The sequence below is a fragment of the Mus musculus genome, chromosome 2 (genome assembly GCF_000001635.26).
Source record: "Mus musculus strain C57BL/6J chromosome 2, GRCm38.p6 C57BL/6J".
NCBI classification, from domain to species: Eukaryota; Metazoa; Chordata; class Mammalia; order Rodentia; family Muridae; genus Mus; species Mus musculus.
In genome coordinates, this window is record NC_000068.7 from 10029814 (window position 1) to 10048815 (window position 19002).

At 42.9% G+C, this 19002-nt stretch overlaps 1 protein-coding gene across 1 annotated transcript in view; it reads right to left on the reverse strand.

The window, feature by feature from the left end:
- Positions 1-18796, reverse strand: part of Taf3 (TATA-box binding protein associated factor 3) — a 134058-nt gene extending 115262 nt beyond the window's left edge. The window contains exons 1-2 of the mRNA NM_027748.3: positions 18422-18796; positions 12614-12856 (exon numbers count right to left, since the gene is read on the reverse strand). Coding sequence (NP_082024.2) covers positions 12614-12856; positions 18422-18587 — 409 coding nt within the window. The 5' untranslated portion in view covers positions 18588-18796. The remainder of the gene's footprint in view (positions 1-12613; positions 12857-18421) is intronic.
- Positions 18797-19002: the final 206 nt, after the last annotated feature.

Genomic DNA, 19002 nt, shown 5'->3' on the forward strand with positions numbered 1-19002 from the left:
TTAAAGTTAATCCGAACACACTGTGCATGAAAGGAAATGAGAGATGAGCGTTTCTCCTTCACCACGGTGCTGGGACTTCCTGAGTGTTCGCCCCGCTGATGACTGGTCCAGAACTACCATTTTTTCTAACTATTCCCAATTGTATCTGTCAGCCATAATTAGGGCTGTGCTCTGAAGAGAGGTGTTAAAATGGAATAATGCCATTAGATCTGACAAGTATGCGTTTTCTCACTTTAACCCTTCACTGTGTTAAGAAACACAGCCCTTGCTACCATTTAGCAAATGGATTCGATGCAATCTTTATATTTGTAAACTCATTTTGTGTATAACTTACAGAAGTATATATGAAGGATAATGAAAACAATTTTATTAGAGATTTTACTAGAAATCTGTAGAGATTTTCAGTGATTGCTGCTCTTCCAGGACTCAGCTCAGTTCTCATCCCCCTTATAAAGCAGCTTAGGAAGGCCTGTAACTTCAGCTCCAAGGGAGACAAGGCCCTCTTCAGGCCTCAAAGTGTACCTGAGCACACATACACACACACACACACACACACACACACACACACACATATATATATATATATATATATATATACACACACATACATACACACACATACACACACACACACACATATATATACACACATACATACATACACACATACATACACACACACATATATACATACACACATACATACACCCACATACATACATACACACACATACATACATACACATACATACACACACACACATATATATATATATACACACACACACATATACACACATACATACAGAAACACACACGTACATATATATACACACACATACATACATACACACACATACATACATATATATATACACATACACACACATACATAAAATTGTTTTTAAAAAAAAATCAATACGTTTTACCATTACCGATACTGTTATATAAAATATTTTTCATGCTGTAATATATCTTTTCAAAGTAAGAAAATCTGTTTTGTTCCAAGATTCTTCTTGTATGATAAAAGCTTTCTTGTTTAATGGTGTGTGTTTCTACAAATAAAATTTCCCGTAGGATGCTATCATTTGCGCTCTTAGTCTGCCCTGCCACCACACCACCATCACCATTAAACCTGAAACACCACCTCTGCATTGACTTTGATTTGTCTTTTATTTTTAAAAAAGACATATTTTGCCTTTCAATATGTGTGTCTGTGTGTGAGTATGCACACATGGGTGTAGGTGTCCTAGGGTACAGAGGCGGCTTCAAATACCCTGTAGTTACAGAAGGCTGCGAGCGGGGAACTGGCCTCCAGCTCGCTGAAGTACACTTACTCTGGACTGCTGACCCATCTCTTTAGAGCCCTACTTATTTTTCTAATAACTGTGAAACACATTAACTTTATCTCTTTAATATACATAGAAAAATAAAATATTTAAGCATTTCAGCTGTATTGAACAAAAGAAAACAGACTTTCTGATTTGTTTTTGCTTTTTGCTTTTGTTTCTGAAACAAGGTATCCATCTATGACCCTGGCCAGCCTGGGCTTCTGGACTTCGCTGTTCCTATCCCACTGACAAAGATGAAGGGCAACACCAGAACGCCCAGACTCCATTCTTTTTCAACACACTGTGGAATTACAATAGTCTCCGATCCAGGGCTGGAGAGATGGCTCAGCCGGTAAGAGCACTGACTGCTCTTCTCTTCCGAAGGTCCTGAGTTCAAATCCCAGCAACCACATGGTAGATCACAACCATCTGTAATGAGATCTGACGCCCTCTTCTGGCGTGTCTGAAGACAGCTACAGTGTACTTACATATAATAAATAAATAAATCTTTAAAAAAAAAAGGAGAAAAAAAATAGTCTTCCATCCAAAGTAATAAAGATAGAGAATGATAATGTATCTAACTACTGGTTCATCTTTCTGTAAGCAACTTAATTAATTTTCCATTATATTGATATTTTACATTTTAAGGAATATTTGGAAGTAGTTACTGAACAATACTTTATGAAAATAATGGAAAATATTTGAAGATTTGGGAAAATGTAATCTCTCAAATCTCATACTGCCTTCAAGTTACAAAATAACCCCAAAGCCACAAGAAGTAAATCTTTCCTTATTCTTCTATGGCCTCTAAGCAATAAATACAAACCATAAAATTCTAATCATTACAAACATCAAAACTTCTCCAACTGAAACTGAAAACAAAAACTGCAGTCCATGGAGCCTAACAGTGTGTCTGTGTCGAGGGTTAGAAGGGTTCAAATCCTGGTTGCGCAAGCTATGCTTAATGCTAAAGACAAAAGAGCTCTGAGGCTGCCTGAGGGGAGCCTGTCTGTAATCTAGGAACTTGAGAGGGAGAGGCAGTAGCTCAAACTCATCCTCAGTGAGTTCAAGGCCAGCCTGGGACACACGGGACCTCGTAAGAAAAAGGGAAAAGGAAAGAAGAGAAAAAATGCAAATAAAACACCTACTATGTTTGAAGGCTCCACTGAGGTGACGGGATGAAAGGGATTACCCTGTGTCATTGGGATTGGGACTGTTTAACACAGGGATGGCCCGCCATGGGGCCATTGGCAATGATGGTTGCAGACTTTCCAGCAACACAAAACAGCATTCTTTACCTTTATCTCAGAGACCTCGCAACCTTTACTTTAAATATGAGTAGCTATTTTCTGTAGGTATATATGCACAAATATTTACTTAGTAAGCATTCCAGACAGAACTACCCAACAGACTTGCCTAAGTCCCTAACAGTGCATATCTCAAACACAATCTCCCATCTACACAGCCAGTCAGCCCCACTGACCCACTCAAACCACATCACTCCAGCCCACTTTAGACACTTCTATCAAGCGAAGCCTCCCAACTGTCCAGCAAAGAGCAAACAGTGGACGGCCAGCACAGAGTAGGTGTGGCTAGTTACACGGGACACTTATGTGACACCATAATATGTGTGTCATATTTGTGACATATGTGACACTAAGCTACTCTAAAATGGGCACTGCACACACCCCCTTATGCACACTTACAGAAATACAGAGAGACTCAGACAGAGGACATCACAATCACCTCAGTGGCCATAACTCTAGTTAGGGGCAGGGGTGGTAATGGTTTTGGTAGTTCCTAGTAATTCTTGTCAATGCTTATAAATTCATTCTAAGTAAATGACTGAAAAACAAATGACTGAGTCTCCAAAGATGGTTAATTTACGCTTCTGGGGGGGGGGGGCGCAGGAAATGGGGGAGGGGGACTTTGAAATCCAGTTGTTGAGACTGTTGAAACGTGATCCAATCACAAACTCATCATGGCTTTGTAAATTGACACACTTCTTTTGGAAACCAGTACGTAAGATGTGTCAAAACCCATAAACCTTTGACCTAAAAACTCCTGAGGATTTGTTAGGAGGAAAGAAAGTGTGCAGAGGGAGCTTTGCTGTGCAGCTGCACCGTCTTAACATAAGGACAATGGCCAACAGCAATAAAATAGCTAAGGAAATTAGCGTGCACTGCTTCAAATGTACAGAGAATAAACAAATGCACGGGAGCAAGTGAACACTGTCACATATAATAATAACAATAACAATAATACAAAGCTGGAGACAGGAGGATATACCGTACTCTAATCACCAAGATACTCTTTCCACAAAGCAGGAAGGCAGGGATCTGCTATAGATAAGGTAACGGTAACCTGCTGTGTTAGAATGGGAGGAATTAGTTAATTTCTAAAGTGTCTTTTGATAGACCTTGGATGATGATGTTTAAAAATAAATTATAGACAGAAAAGAAGATGAAAAGATGATTTCAAACTTTGGAAAGGACACTGGTTTCTGAAAGGACAACACGGGACTGTGCCAACAGACTGTTCTAGATGCAGATGCTTCCTCAAGGCAGACACAAGTCCAACAGTTTACAGTTTTCCTAGCATCCTAGGAAAGCTCCAGAGCTAGATGGGAAAACGGCAAGGAGAGTCTAAAGCAAGTCTTGCCGATGGAGCTGACACTGTTCCTACTCAGGACTTAAAACAGTCTTGCATGTGATTGCACACTCACTGATACTAAGGAAAGGGTGCCACCTACTGAACTACAGTCACCTCCACAGTAAACAAGGACCATTTCCTTCCTCTGCAGAGCATGATGTCTCTAGTGAGGATAAAAGGGCGAAAGACGGTACCAGCAAGATCAATGTATATGTAAACTTTATATTGTGACTATATAACATTTTATTAAAAACTGCTAGTTGAGACCAAGTCTGAGGAAATAAGAGGAAAGTGTACACATTACACACAGGACACTACAATGAACAATGACCCAATTACCAAAAGTTAATTAGCATCACAACAAAATTCCTCATAGAGCCAGTGAGCAGAGATAAGGTGGCAGGGAGGGAGAGAGAGAGAGAGAGAGACACTGAGACAGAGTACAGCAGGGACAAGAGGAGAGGCAAATAAGACGCAAATAACTATACTTAAATATTTGTAAATAAAAATAGCTTCAATATATCCTTAAGTTTCAAAAAAAAAAAAAACTAAATTACCAAACTAAAAAAGAAACAGTTACTAAACAATTACTAAAAATAAAGTCCATTATTACAAACCAATGGAAAACAAATACAAAAAGTAAAAATACATTCTCATGGGGCTGAAGAGATGGCTCCCTAGTAAAGAACGCTGGCTGCTCTTCCAGAGGAACTGGATTCAAGGCCCAGCATCCACATGGCAGCTCACAACTGTCTGTAAATCCAAGATCCGACACCCTAACACAGACATACATGCACGCAAAACCCCAACGCACATCAAATAAAAGTACATAAATAATTTAAAACATACATTCTCACGTAGCTTCATTTTTCTTATAGTACTACCTTTCCAAGACCGAGTTACACTCTGGTCTGCGTAAGTGGAAGTGCAAAGAAATTTCTGTGGGGAGATAAAGTAGACGATCCCTAGGCAGAATGCAGAAGGATCCTTTAAGCAGAAGCAAGCTCAGCCCTACTGTGTGCTGCACTTTATACACTGTTGTTATATTCAGTCTAGAAAGACTCAGGGGAAGATATCATTACAGACATACTTACTACATCATACTTTTGAAGCCATGTGTTATGCCAATCGCTATACCCAGTACAGGTTCTCAGGAGAAATAATGGTAAATGTGATCCTGTTTTCAGAAAAGCACATATAAGGCTTGTAGTAAGATAATTTATGTCATTCAATTATAATGCCAAGTTTTATCCCCCCATTTTATCAGATCTAATAAATTTTCCACTTGTATCATAATTATTTCCATCTCCCAGGCCCTAACATCTGAGAGTGGAATACCGATGGCTTAGCACTGTCCTGTTGCAGCAAATGCCAAGCTAGCAGCCGGTGCAGCAGATGCCACACAGTAGCTGCAGATGCTGCAGTACCAGGTGCAGATGCACGTGGATACCTTCAAACCCCAATCCAAAACCCTCACAGTGAATGCTTGATCTTCTTCAGAACAGAAGTGATTTTAGATTTTCAGCACTTTCTGCTTAAGAACTGAAAGAGCCAGACACAGTGGCATCTGCCTGGGTCCTAGTACTCAGGAGATAGAGGAGAAAGACTGAAAGTTCAGGCTAGCCTGGGGTGCATAGCTAGACCCCACCTCAAAAATACACACACACACACACACATACACACACACACACTCAAATATAAGCAGCTGAGACAGAATACGAGCCCTCTATCCTACAATAGAAGCTGGGCCATCTTTAAACACTTCCACTAAATCAAGAGCTGAGAGAGAGAGCCTCTGTCCCCAGCCTGGGTCACAGTGACTGTCTGGCACATGAAAGACATTCAGTCAGTAGTCCAGATCTCCACCCATGTGTTGGACAAGTGCATCAGCTGCTCCTAACAAACAGCCTCCTCTGTCCTGAGACAAGATCCCAAACCTTGGCTTATTACTGCTGCATAACTTTGAACTCTATCGGACTCCTATTTTTTTTAAAAAATCAGCATAAAAGGTATATTAAAATATTCCTTTACTGTAAGCTTTAGGGCGACCTCTGGCCAATTTCTTTAAGGGCTAGGTGTTTTCATATTTGATCTCCCACAGTCTCCCAGCTGTGAGACCTTGGCTCCGGTATACTGAATTCTCGAGAACAACTCTATAACCAAGTTTTATCCATGAACATGTCCCACCTGTGCTCCTTCCTGGGGTCATTCTGATGGCTGCAAGGAGGTCTACAGGTATTGGGGGTACAGCACCCCAGGAGTCCTCCCTCTCAACTGAACCATCTCACCCCCATACTTAAAAAAACAAATAACCTTCGTTTTTATTGTACAGTAAGTTAAAAAAAAAACTACTGGTACTTATAGTTTGGGCACATATTTCGTTTCCCTCAAATCCAAATTATAACTTAAAGTAATACATAGACACTAATCTTTTGAGAGCACTGGGAAAGCTAACGAAGTAAAAGGAAAGATCCAGATAAAAGCATGGGTGGGGAACAGGGATGGAAAGGTTACACAAAAGCAACAGAAGAGGGCGCACTGTGGAGCTGGAGAACGACCTTGAGCTACCTTATGATTTTTAGAAGGTTTTTTTTTTGTTTTGTTTTGTTTTTTCCCCAAGACAGAGTTTCTCTGTATAGCCCTGGCTGTCCTGGAACTCACTCTGTAGACCAGGCTGGCCTCGAACTCAGAAATCCGCCTGTCTCTGCCTCCCAAGTGCTGGGATTAAAGGCGTGCGCCACCATGCCCGGCGATTTTTAGAAGTTGCGATGATGACAAAGGAGACATTGTACTTTGAGGTTTGAATTTTCAATACTCCTTCAGATGCTGGGCAAAATCAAGAAGCCCTCCCGTGGGTCAGTGGGTAAACAGGACATTCTCTCCAGGAGCTCTATGGGCTTACTATCGATGCATCTTAACTTATGACATATATGTTCAAGTTACAACATGTTCATCACTCCATGGTGAGCCGAAGGAGCAACCACACTTGCAATTTTTAAAGCAAAACGTGACTAAATACCCAAATCAGAACCACAACACTCAAACCTTGAGAGAACCACACTAGGGAACCAGATTATCAAAACGTGGGTAACAAGGTGGTAAAATACAAGAAAGTAGCTCTAAGACCTGGCCAGTGTATTCATGACAGAGCTTTCTCAAAACTCGGATAAGACAGTGTGTGCAAACAAAGCAATACGAAACTCTTTTACCTGCTTTAGTAATCATGGATGACAGTATCACTATGATGTGTACTCTGAGATAAGAAAATGAGTAATCACAGAATATTCTAATGCTATGATCTTCATTATCTCTAAGAACTGGAACTGTTGGCAAAGATAAAACAAATACTGATATAGCATAGAGGGCAAAATCCCCGTAGTCCTGATCTTGAACTAGAGATACCAGTGCAAGAGCAATGGGCATCTAAGACACATGGATGGCTAACATTCACATTTAAATATGTGCAACACCCCTGGTCTTTAGGAGAAATATAAACTAAATGCACAGCATTATCTCACATTGGTTAAGAAAGGCTGTTATCAGGCAGACAATGTGGAAGAGTTGGCAAGGATGTCAGAGAAGGTATTCCTGTATACTTTTGGTGTGAGGCTCACTTAGACCAGGAGTTCAAGACTAGCCTAGGCAGTGAAGAGAGCCCTGCTATCTCAAATGAGTGAGTACATATGATGCTGTAGCATGGCTCAGAGGTTAAGCCATGCCAACCTTCAATCTGCAGCACCCACATAACAGCTTATAATTGTTCCTATCTCTAGTTCCAGGAAATCGGATGGCCTCTATAGAGGACCGGGTATGCATGTGGTGTACAAACATATAGGCATTTCCCTTAGTTGTCCTGGAACTTAAACTTAGATCTGCCTGCCTCTGCCTTCCTAGCACTGGGACTAAAGGCGTGCGCCACCATGCCTGGCTATATTTATGGTTTCTAATGTTAATTTTTTTTTTTTTTTTAAGTTTTTCAAGAGTTTCACTGTGTAGCCCTGACTCTCCTGGAACTCATTTTATAGACCAGGGTGGCCTCAAACTCATAGAGATTAGCCTGCTTCTGCCTCCCAAGTGCCAGGACTAAAGGCATGTGCCACCATGCCTGGCTTGTCAAAAGAATTCAAGGGAGATCAGATCAATCATTGTCTCAAATAATCCAGAGAAGAAACCCCAATGTTTCTTTTTTCTCATGTATTTCCACTCCTGACTATAAAATTGATATTTTAACATTTATTTGACAGCATTTAAATATGATAACCATAACTTCATAAGAATTTTATTACAGCAAATCAAAATAAAGGAAAACAAAGCCAGAATTTCCTGAGTCCAAGTTTCTTGGCTTTTATTTATTTGCTGTTGTTCTTGTTGGTTTCTTCAGGACTGGGGATTGACTTCAGGGCTCTGCAGTCAAAGCAAATGTTCTAACCACCACATACATCCTATGCCTCACAGGTCCAATTCTTAAAAGAACCCCTCCTACATTATTAAGTAGCTTAACTATTAAATAGGCGGTCTGGTAGGTAGTAGGTAAGAAAAAGTGCAAAACAGTTCAACTCAGAAAGCTTTGAAGAGTACACTGAATGTGAGGGGGCCAAGGCTTTTCACCCAGAAAGACACCTGGAATCCTAGCAACAGACAGGGCTGCCATCAGTCTGAAGGCAGGCTGGGCTACAGTGAAGTCCATGTCCACATAGGCTATAAGTGAGAGCCCTTCCTCAAACGAACAAACAAACCAACTAGGGGGTAGGGGTCAGTCTATCTCAGTCACATGCCATACACATGACAATACGCATAAAGTCTGGTTGTTAACTTGGCTCCTACCTTACTCACAAACATAAAACTCATGATCACATCATTTTGAAAACCATCCATGTAGCGGCCACTGATATATTATTATCACTCTGTTCATTTCTATCTCTAATTCCTCGTTTCCTCCCACCATTTGATTTTTATTCATTTTCAGGACACAATTACAATTTTTGTGTACTAGTAAGTACACTGGGAGAATAAGAACTTCACAGACATACAAGGATTAATTTTCACGTCTAAGAGGACACATCATAGATTCTTAGGACTATCTTCATGAAGATATACTGATGTATAAGCCACACCAACAAGAAAGACATTCCAGGACCACCTGACTCAGCCTGACTAAAGGAGACAAGGGAGTTCCAGTCAACCCAGTTACTACCTGGCCAGGGCCCCATGCCTAAAGCCTTTGTTAGTATTGGTTTTACATGAACTAGTTATATTTTTAAAGTAAATAATTTCTGTTTAAAGCAGACATAACAAAAGTAGGTTTCTAAGCTAAACAAACAAACCAAACCAAACCAACCATTGCCATTAAACAGTAAAGGGCTTAAAGAGAACTGCATGTAAGTAAGACTTCCCTAACAGTAAATAAAGGTCACAAATACAGATGGATCAGAGGTGGCACTGGGCAGAGTGCTCAGCAGTCACTAAAGAAAAGCTGGCAATGGCTGAGGGACGTCTATGCTCCACAGTCTGACAGTGACATTGGGAGGCCCAGAAAAAGGAGAAAGCAAGCCTTCTAATGGGCACGACTGTACAAACGATGTGTGACTCCATTTATGAACATCCATGGATGTGGCACTATTCTCAGTCCTGTGTCACTGTGATGGTTTGTATATGCTTGGCCTAGGGTGTGGCACTATTAGTAGGTGTGGCCTTGTTGGAGTAGGTGTGTCACTGTGGCCATGGGCTTTAAGACCCTCATCCTAGCTCTTGGAAGTGAGTATTCTGCTAGCAGTCTTTAGATGAAGACGTAGAACTCTGAGCTCCTCCTGCACCATGCTTGCCTGGATGCTGCCATGTTCCTACCTTGATGATAATGGACTGAACCTCTGAATCTGTAAGCCAGCCCCAATTAAATGTCCTTATAAGTGTTGCTTTGGTCATGGTGTCTGCTCACAGAAGTAAAACCCTAACTAAGACATTCACTAACGCATGGCTTCTGTCAGTATTACTCTACCTAATTCTGAAGGGAAACTGCTAATCTATTGAGCACCGTCTGTCTCTTAAAGGGTTCAGATGAGAGAGCATGTTGATAACTTTTGAAAAGGGAGACAGCTGGCTCAGTGCATAAGCATACATGTTGGACAAACCTAACCTTGGATATCTAGCACCCTGTAAACAGCTGGGTGTGGCCATATACACCTGTAACACTAGTACTGTGGGTTACAGAAAAAGGACCACTGGCCAGCCAGCCCAGTCCAAAAAGTGTAAGTTCAGTGAAAGTCATGTTTCAATGAGAGAACAGTAAGGCCGATGCTGAAGACCATCTGCTGGCATCTTCCTCTAGATTCCACAGGGATGCACATGCCCCTCCCCAGTTCTAACCATGTTCTCACACATCACCACCTCCCAAGAAAAGGGAAGAAAACTTACAGTCAGTCAGTACCTGCTCTATCTAGCACGGTTACTGCCAAGGAGACTAGGGCTTCAGAGAGATGTCCACAGCTCCAGCACTTCTCAGTGGAACGCACTGCACATTAGAGCCAGGGTCTCACAGAAACCCACCAATCCAGGAGAACAGATTGATCTACAACTCAGGTCCAGTGTCTGTCCAGTTTTCAGATAGGCAGCACGGCCACATGGACTGTAAAACAACCTACTCCAAGTTTAAGCCCAGTCCATGAAACAAGCAAGTAATACTTCAAAGCTAGGAGAACATGAGATTACACAAAATGAACTGCAAGAAGTGGCAGCCCTGGGCGCTTCCTGGTTGGAAGGTAAATGATGCCAGTTGCTTTAGAAAATAGTGGTATGGTTCCCCAAAACTTCACTATATCCTGGAGTGGAAAAGATGGCTCAGCAGGTAAGGGAGCCTGATGCCCTAGCTCTGATGCCCAGGACTCACACAATTGAAGCAAAAAACCAATTCTGATGTCTACACAACACACGTGATATAGCACTCTTGATGTGCATGTGTACACACTAATAAATGAACCAACTAATTAATTAATTATAATGAAATAAAACTTTACAGGTGGGCCAGGTGTGGTGGTGTACGCCTTTAATCCCAGCACTTGGGAGGCAGAGGCAGGTGGATTTCTGAGTTCGAGGCCAGCCTGGTCTACAAAGTGAGTTCCAGGACAGCCAGGGCTACACAGAGAAACCCTGTCTCGAAAAACGAAACAAAACAAAACTTTACAGGTGGATGTGTTGTTCTGTAGAGGAACACGTGCAAAGCCCAGAGTTCAATGCCCAGCACTCAAACTAACAAGATTCTGTATTGTGTATTTCATCCAAACACAGCACGTCCATTTTGACTACATACCCAGGAGAACTGAAGGCATGGATATAGACTTACCCTTAATGTTCATATGATCATAACGGCCTAACTCACAAGAAGCTAAAGGTAGAAGCAACCAGTGTCTACTTAAGAGGTGGTGAAATAGATGTGGAATATGAAAATGTCACATCACCCAGCCTTAAGGAAAACAATTCACCAGGCATGGTGGCACATGCCTTTAATCGTAGCAGTACAGAACGCAAAGGATGGATCTTCATGAGTTCAAGGCCAGTATGGTCTACATAGTGAGCCAAGAAAGCCAGAAACACCGATAGACCCTGTCTCAATACACAAAACCAAACCAAAATCAAGAGGATACTGCTGGCACACAACTACTAGCGACAAGGCTTGAAGACCTTACGCTGTGTGCGATCGGCCACAAAACACAGCCACTGTATGATTCCATACATAGGCCATTCTCACTACTGTTTACTAGTACAGCTCACATTCTTATATAAGCATCACCACCATCAACCTCTAATGTGTATTGTCTTCTGAAACTCAAACTGTGTTCAAATTAAACAGAAATTCCACACTCTTTACTTCCCTTGTTCTTAGCAACTACCATTCATTTTCTGTGACTGTGAATTTGTTTACACTGGAAACCAACCAGCCTCCTTTCCTGTCAGCTACCTGTCTGCCTGCCTTCTTTCCTTTCTTTCTTTGAGACAGTCTCACCATGTAGCCTCTGATGACCTTGAACTTCTGATCCTTCTTCCACCTCCAGCATCCTGGTTTTACAGGCATCATGCCTGGCTTTATACAGTGTTTGGGGATGAACTCAAGGCTTCCTACAGAGCAAGGAAGTATACTACCAACCAAGCTACATCTCCACCCTCTTTATAACCAAAAGTTCTAAACGACCATGAGGACATGATTTCTACTCACAGCTCCCTTCCCCTCAAAAAATCCAGAGCTAGGCTTCAAATCAGCCAGTGCTCACAATATACTTGTTACCCCCATCTGTAGCGTGTATGGCATTCAGCGAGGACAGGAGATACCTGAGGCTTACTTCTTGTTTCAGAGGTTTCCTAACTCGCACAATACATGTACTGAGAAGGTTCTACTGCTCACACTCTGCTCTCTCCTATCTACAAGTCACAGAGCAGATCCATACGTCATCCCAAAGAAGCTTGATCACACCAAGACTGTGCCTGACACCAGCGGCAAGCATGTCTGTCAAAGGGTTAGAATAACTGGTAAATCACCTCAAAACACTGAGAATGCATTTCTAGAACGTGCGCATTGGCCGAGTGTAGAAAGCAAAACAGACCAGGTTATTAATACAGGAGGGAGATTAGATAGCAAATACCTTCTTGAGAAGACACGATGGGGGGAAGGTAATCCGGAATGTAGTCTTTTCTTTCCTCTGCATCTTTACTTCCGGGCTGAGGAAACTGAAGGACATTGTTCTTGCTAACAGGAAATGAAGGAATTTGATGTGGGAAAGTGACAGGTTCAATATTATGAATATAGTCTTCTAGTTCATGCAGATTAACTCCCATAAGTTGGAAGGCTTCACCAACATCATCCAAAATGGGGTCTGTTCGGCCATCTGAAACAAGGTCAAAAGCAAATGATGTCACTAGGAAGAAAGTACATGGTGACTTTTAAAACGTGTGTGTGTGTGTGTGTATGGTTTGAAATGAAATATATTACTTATTCAAAACCTAGTTACATATTTTTAAACAGAATATCACATTGCTTAAATAATACAAAGCTGACTGCTAGACATGGTGACACACACCTTTAATCCCAGCAATAGGGAGACACAGACAGGCAGATCTCATTCATGGCCAGCCTGGTCTACATAGTGAGTTCAAAGCCAGTCAGAGATACATAATGAGACTTCTCTTTCAAAAACAAAACAGAAAGAGAGAGACAGAGAGAGAGAGAGAGAGAGAGAGAGAGAGAGGGGGGGGAGAGGGAAGAGAGAGGGGGTAGGGAGGGAAGGGAAGGGACGGGACTGCGGGGGTGTGGGGGGTGGGGGGGTGGTGGTTTGGAGTTGTGTCTCTCTTTCCATTATGAGTCCTAGAGTCTTAACACACGTTGCCAGGCTTAGCAGCCAGTACCATTACCCACCAAGCAATCTCACTAGCCTATCAAACACTTTTTCAGGCCAGGTGTAGTGATGGCATTTGCCTTAAGTCTCAGAACTCGGAAGGCAGAGACAGACAGATCTCTGTGAGTTTGAGGCCAGTCTAGTATATATAATGAGTTCCAGGACAGCCAGGGCTAAGTAGATAAGCCCTGCCTCAAAACAAACAAGCAACAAACAAACAAACAAACAGCCTCACTTTCAGTGATGCACAAAACAGAAAAATAATACACATTTCTCTTATTACTGGATGTAAGCATGCATTTCATTTCTTCTCATCAAAGTCTTTATCACCATTGTGTAAAGAATAGAACCATCTTAAATTCTACACGCCTCATAATTTCAATCTAGGACATTCTGATGCTCCCCTTGACCCGCTTTTCCTGCAAGAGTTCAGGTATTTCATCTCCCCCAATTCTGTATTTCGTCTATAATTACATCAGTAGAAAATGGTCTCCGGCTTGCCAGGTGTGCTGTGCACGCCTTTAGTCCCAGCACTGGAGGTAGAGGCAGTCAGATCTCTGAGTGCAAGGCCAGCCAGGTCTACAAATCAAGTTCTGTAAGAGCCAGAGCTACACAGGGAAACCTGTATTGAAAACAAAACAAAACAAAACAAAACAAAACAAAACAAAAAAAGGAATAGTCTCTCTTTATCCATGGAAGACACTTTACACCAGTCCCAGTGAGTGCTGGAAGCCTTGAAGAGTCCAAATCCACATAGACTATAGTTCTGCCTATCATCTATCTATCTATCTATAGCTTATCTATGCTAAATAATTTATACATTAGGGACAGTGAGACATTATAACCAATGACAAAATAGAAAAAAAATGACAATGTACCCTAAAAAACGTGATTTATGAAATGGTCTGGGCAGTGGTAGCACACACCTTTAATCCCAGCACTTGGGAGGCAGAAGCAGGTGGATTGCTGAGTGCAAGGCCAGCCTGGTCTACAGAGCGAGTTCCAGGACAGCCACGGCTACACAGAGAAACCCTGTCTCGAATTCCCCCTCCCCCCAAAAAGATTTATAAAATGCTTACTTTTATAATCTATCTACCACTATGTTAACTAAAATGTAGTTTTGTGGCTCAGTGAGTGGTTTATTAAGACAAGGTCTAAATGCATAGTTCTCACTGACTTATAACTCATTATGTAACATAGACTGGCTCCAAACTCATACTGATCCTCCCGTCTCACCGTTCTGTGTGTTGGGAGTACAGGAGTGGATGGTGGTATCTGGTACAAGGGCAGACAGTGCAGGGCTGTGGCTTCAAGTTCTGCCCACTCAATATATACACACACACACACACACACACACACACATACATATACACATACACACACACACACATACATACACACACATACACACACATATACATACACACACACACACACACACACACACATATTCCCACTCCTTTGTGCTGCTGGCCTTGGACATGCAGTGTCCCTGACGAACCTTGCTGACTATTAGGATTACATATGTGTGCTACCGTGACCCGCCCAGGTTTTCCTTCTTCTGTGACTTTGCTTTGGTTTTTGGAGACATCGTTTCATTTTTGTAGTCAAGGCTGGCCTTGGGCTCTCAGCAATCCTCCTGCCTTAGCCTCCTTTTGTAAAGCCTTAAGTACTTCTCTTGAATAGCCTTCTAATGAGCTAGCTGGGCAGGGTTAGCAGTCCAGTCTAGTGGGTACTTTCACTACACATGTATGCTGTCTTCTGACCTACAGTTCTCTCCATTTCTACACAAACATACTTCATACTTCAACTCAAACTTTATCTTTTCCCCCCAAAGCAAGTGTTCCCTGGAATCCACAGCTAAACATATATTCCCTCTGTTTTACTCGGTTTACATATACTGCCAGTACCATAAGATAATGAAGTCAGGGTACGAATCATGAGACCCATCAGAAAGGCTTAGTACCTGCTTTCAGTACGACATAGCAGTACCCATACCCAGGGACCAATGCGTCAACATGTGTAGGAGAAACTGTCACCTTAGAAAAATTTATAACTTTGTTACTTGAGGAATTAATAGCAACTTCTGTACTTGTTTTAATTTTTATGTATTTATTTTAGAAAAAGGATCACACACCATCAGCCTACGTGTGTCGATATTCTGACACCCTGGTAGACAGAGCTTGTATTCCACAACCCTCAGCCCAAGCTCAGTTTATAAGTAGTGCTCAATAAACGCTTGTCAGAAACACCAAGAGAACTGATTATAGAATACAAGATGACATAATAGTAACCTGAAGTTACAGAACTCAGTTTTAAAAGAAATTTGTAATTCTCTGTGTGTGTGTGTGTGTGTGTGTGTGTGTGTGTGTGCATACATGTACGTACCCTTTCTCATGGGATGAATTGATTATTTTCATATTCTACTACAGTACTAATGTGCTAACAGACTGGAGAACCCTAACTGTATTTGTATCACACTATGGTGGAGCTAAACCAGTATATACACTCAGGAAACTGTTAGCTAGAAAATGAATGGATAGCCTGCAACCTTGCACTCTAAAACCATCTGTTTAATAAGTAAGCATTTTTAACAAGTCACCAAATCCAAATGGGAAATAATGAATCTTCGAATCATATTCTCATTAAAAAAAAGAGCGAAAAGGAAGAGAAGAAAACTGACTAGAAAAAGATGGGTAATTATAAAAAGTTTCATACTGGACAGTGGCAGCACGTATCTTTAATCCCAGCATTCAGGAGGCAGAGACAAGCAGATCTCTGTGAATTCAAGGACAGCCTGGTCTACAGAGAGAGTTACAGGACAGCCTGGGATATGAAAAAACCACCACCAAAAAAAACAAAAAACAAAAACCAACCAACCAAACAAACAAACAAACAAAAAAAACCCCAAAACTCTGTCTCAAAAAAACAAAAGAAAAGGCCAGGGAATGGAGGGGAAAGGGTTCATGATAAATGTGATGGCCCACACCTTTAATCCCAGCACTCATGAGGCAGAGGCAGGCGTCTGGTCTACATACTGAGCTCTAGGATAACCAGGGCTATGAAGAGAGACCATGTCTCAAACATAAACATAAAATAAAATGGGGGGCGGGGGGAGGAGGGAAGAGAGGAGAGAGAGGGGAATGAAGAGGTTCTCAGTAAAGCACAATGAGTTCTTGGACACTTTGGAATGCTTGAATCCATGAACTACCTGGCATGGAAGGTAACTATGTATTCAGGGGATATTTTCAGAACCCAAAAGGTATACATCTGCCTTTAGTTCAGGAACTAGGTAACAAAATATAATCTATCTTAAACATAATAGTAACAATATACTGAAGGTCAATGGAGAAGGGGCTTGAAGGTAAGGAAGCAACAGCTAGACGATCATTCTACCACCACACACGTTAAATCAAGCACTCAAAAAGATGTGCATTTTAGGAATTCATTCACTAAGTCTTTTGTGGACTACCCATTAATTTACTAGCCAACTGTTTCCTATTTGGAACAACCCTAGGGTGACACAAATCAGGATGCTCCAATCAGTTAGCACAGTAGGTACTAGAGTAATACAAATACAATCAAGGGTGCTCCAATCAGCACATTAGGTACTTACGCAGAATATGAATATAATCAATTTATCTTCTGGGTCAGGGTACACATATACACAAACAATTACAAAATAAGATAAATAGGATCTGATTTGTTGGGGTTTCATTATTTTGTTAGGAATGGCATTTGGAGTCTTGAAGGTATGGCGAATCTATAGGCCCTCACTTTAAAAGTAGGAACCACTGTAGCAGAACAAATTACTCTATAAAACACTTCATTTAGTTATCCAACTTGCCACCTTAAACGTCATATCTTGGAATTTAAATGAACGTTATAATCCCCGCCCCCCCCCACACACACACACACTCATACATCAGTAAAAATCACACATCTATAAAATGATCTGTACCTTCTACAAATCATTAAATACCACCGGGTAAAGACACTACTGGGCATTCACTTAAAAGTCAATACACTGTCCCCAGATTCTATGTCTCAAGTTCCTCCCGTGGGGCTGGCTTCTAGTTGTGGGGACATCCCATAAGTAGTTTCAAGAGGGAAACTGGGTATTACTTGGCCACCAGGATTCAGCCCTAGTTTCAACTGCAGTCCTCCATGTGGGACCGTCCCCACTCTCCTAGAACACACCTGAAAGGGCTGGAGCCCTGAAGAGGGGCAACACGGAGGACTGTGCTATCTTTACTCACTCCCAAAACATACACAGGAGCCTTTAATCTCATTAAAGAGACATGAACCAGAAAAAAAAAAGTTAATACATACTGCGACACTGAGTACCCGGAAAACCTCCCAAATTACCGAGTGATGCTTCCCATCACACTTAGATCAACACTAACAGAAGAGCATAGAGGAAGGACGCCGTGCGTAACTGAGATGCTTATTGAAAGGTATTCAGCGAAATCGACAAAACCTGCCTTGAAAAGTAGTAGGCGAAGTCTGTGAAACGAACAGATAGAGAGGGGAGAAAAAAAAAAAAAAAAGGCAGCGACCCTGACTGAGCGGAGCTGTCAACGAGTCTATTTGGGAGCTCAGGAATGGCCAGCCTTGTAAGAAACGGCCGGTAGACGGAGCGCCTGTGACAACTAGTTGTAGTAGTTTGCGAGCAAGGGAGGCAAAAGACCAAGGTGAGCGAGGTGGAGAGCATTCTGGGGGTGGCTCTGGCCGCAGCCGACCCGAGACAATGAGAGAGACCGAAGCACTGGTCCAGGAGCAGCATCGGTGAGAGGGTGTGTGGCTGCGAGCCGGGACCCCGCTTCCCTGCCGGTGGCGGGAAGTTAGCGGATGAGGAAGAGGCACCTAAGGGATGACTGGAGTTCGCAGGAGACGGTGGAAGCCCCCCAGACGGTCGGAGTCTGAGAGGATCCCCATGTCGAAGCCGGCTTCGGAACGCCACCCCTGCAGGGGATGCCCAAAGGGGTCCGGAGGGGCAAAGGTGTCACTCGTGACCGGCTTGGGGCAGCCCTCCCGCAACCCAGCCCCAGTACTCACAGAGTTCAGAGTACCGATGGCAGCCCCGGCCCAGCTGCTGCAGATAGCGCTGCAGGACGTCGGTGAGGAGGTGGCAGGCGCTGAGCTGCACCGAGTCCCAGCCCAGCGCCTGGCAGATCTGCGCCACCGAGACCCTCAACAACGACCTAGAGTAACTCTCGCACATCCCGCTGCGTGGACGCCACCGCAGCCCTTCGCTGCCACTGCTCTCCAGCCCTGCCGCCTCGCCTCAGCAGAGCCCCCGATTCATTCTCTGGGGGCCCCGCGGCGGGGAAATCGTCCCCCCTCCGACCCGGAGCGACCACCTCAAAGCCTCAGCAGCACGGAGCGCGCCAGCCTGAGAGCCGCCATTTTGGACTCGCTCCGCCTCCCGCTGGACGGCCGCCGGGGCGAGGCAGTACGAGCAGAAGGCCGAGAGATAGGCGGCCCAGGCTCCGCCCAGTGGGAGGAGAGCGATCGTCTCGGGATCGACTCTAGAGCCTGGACGCCGGCCGGAAGCCGAGTGACTGGGCGCAGGTGGAGTCTGCGCCTCCCTGACAACAGGTGCCGGTGTCTTTCTCTCCCCGCTGATGGAAAAGTAA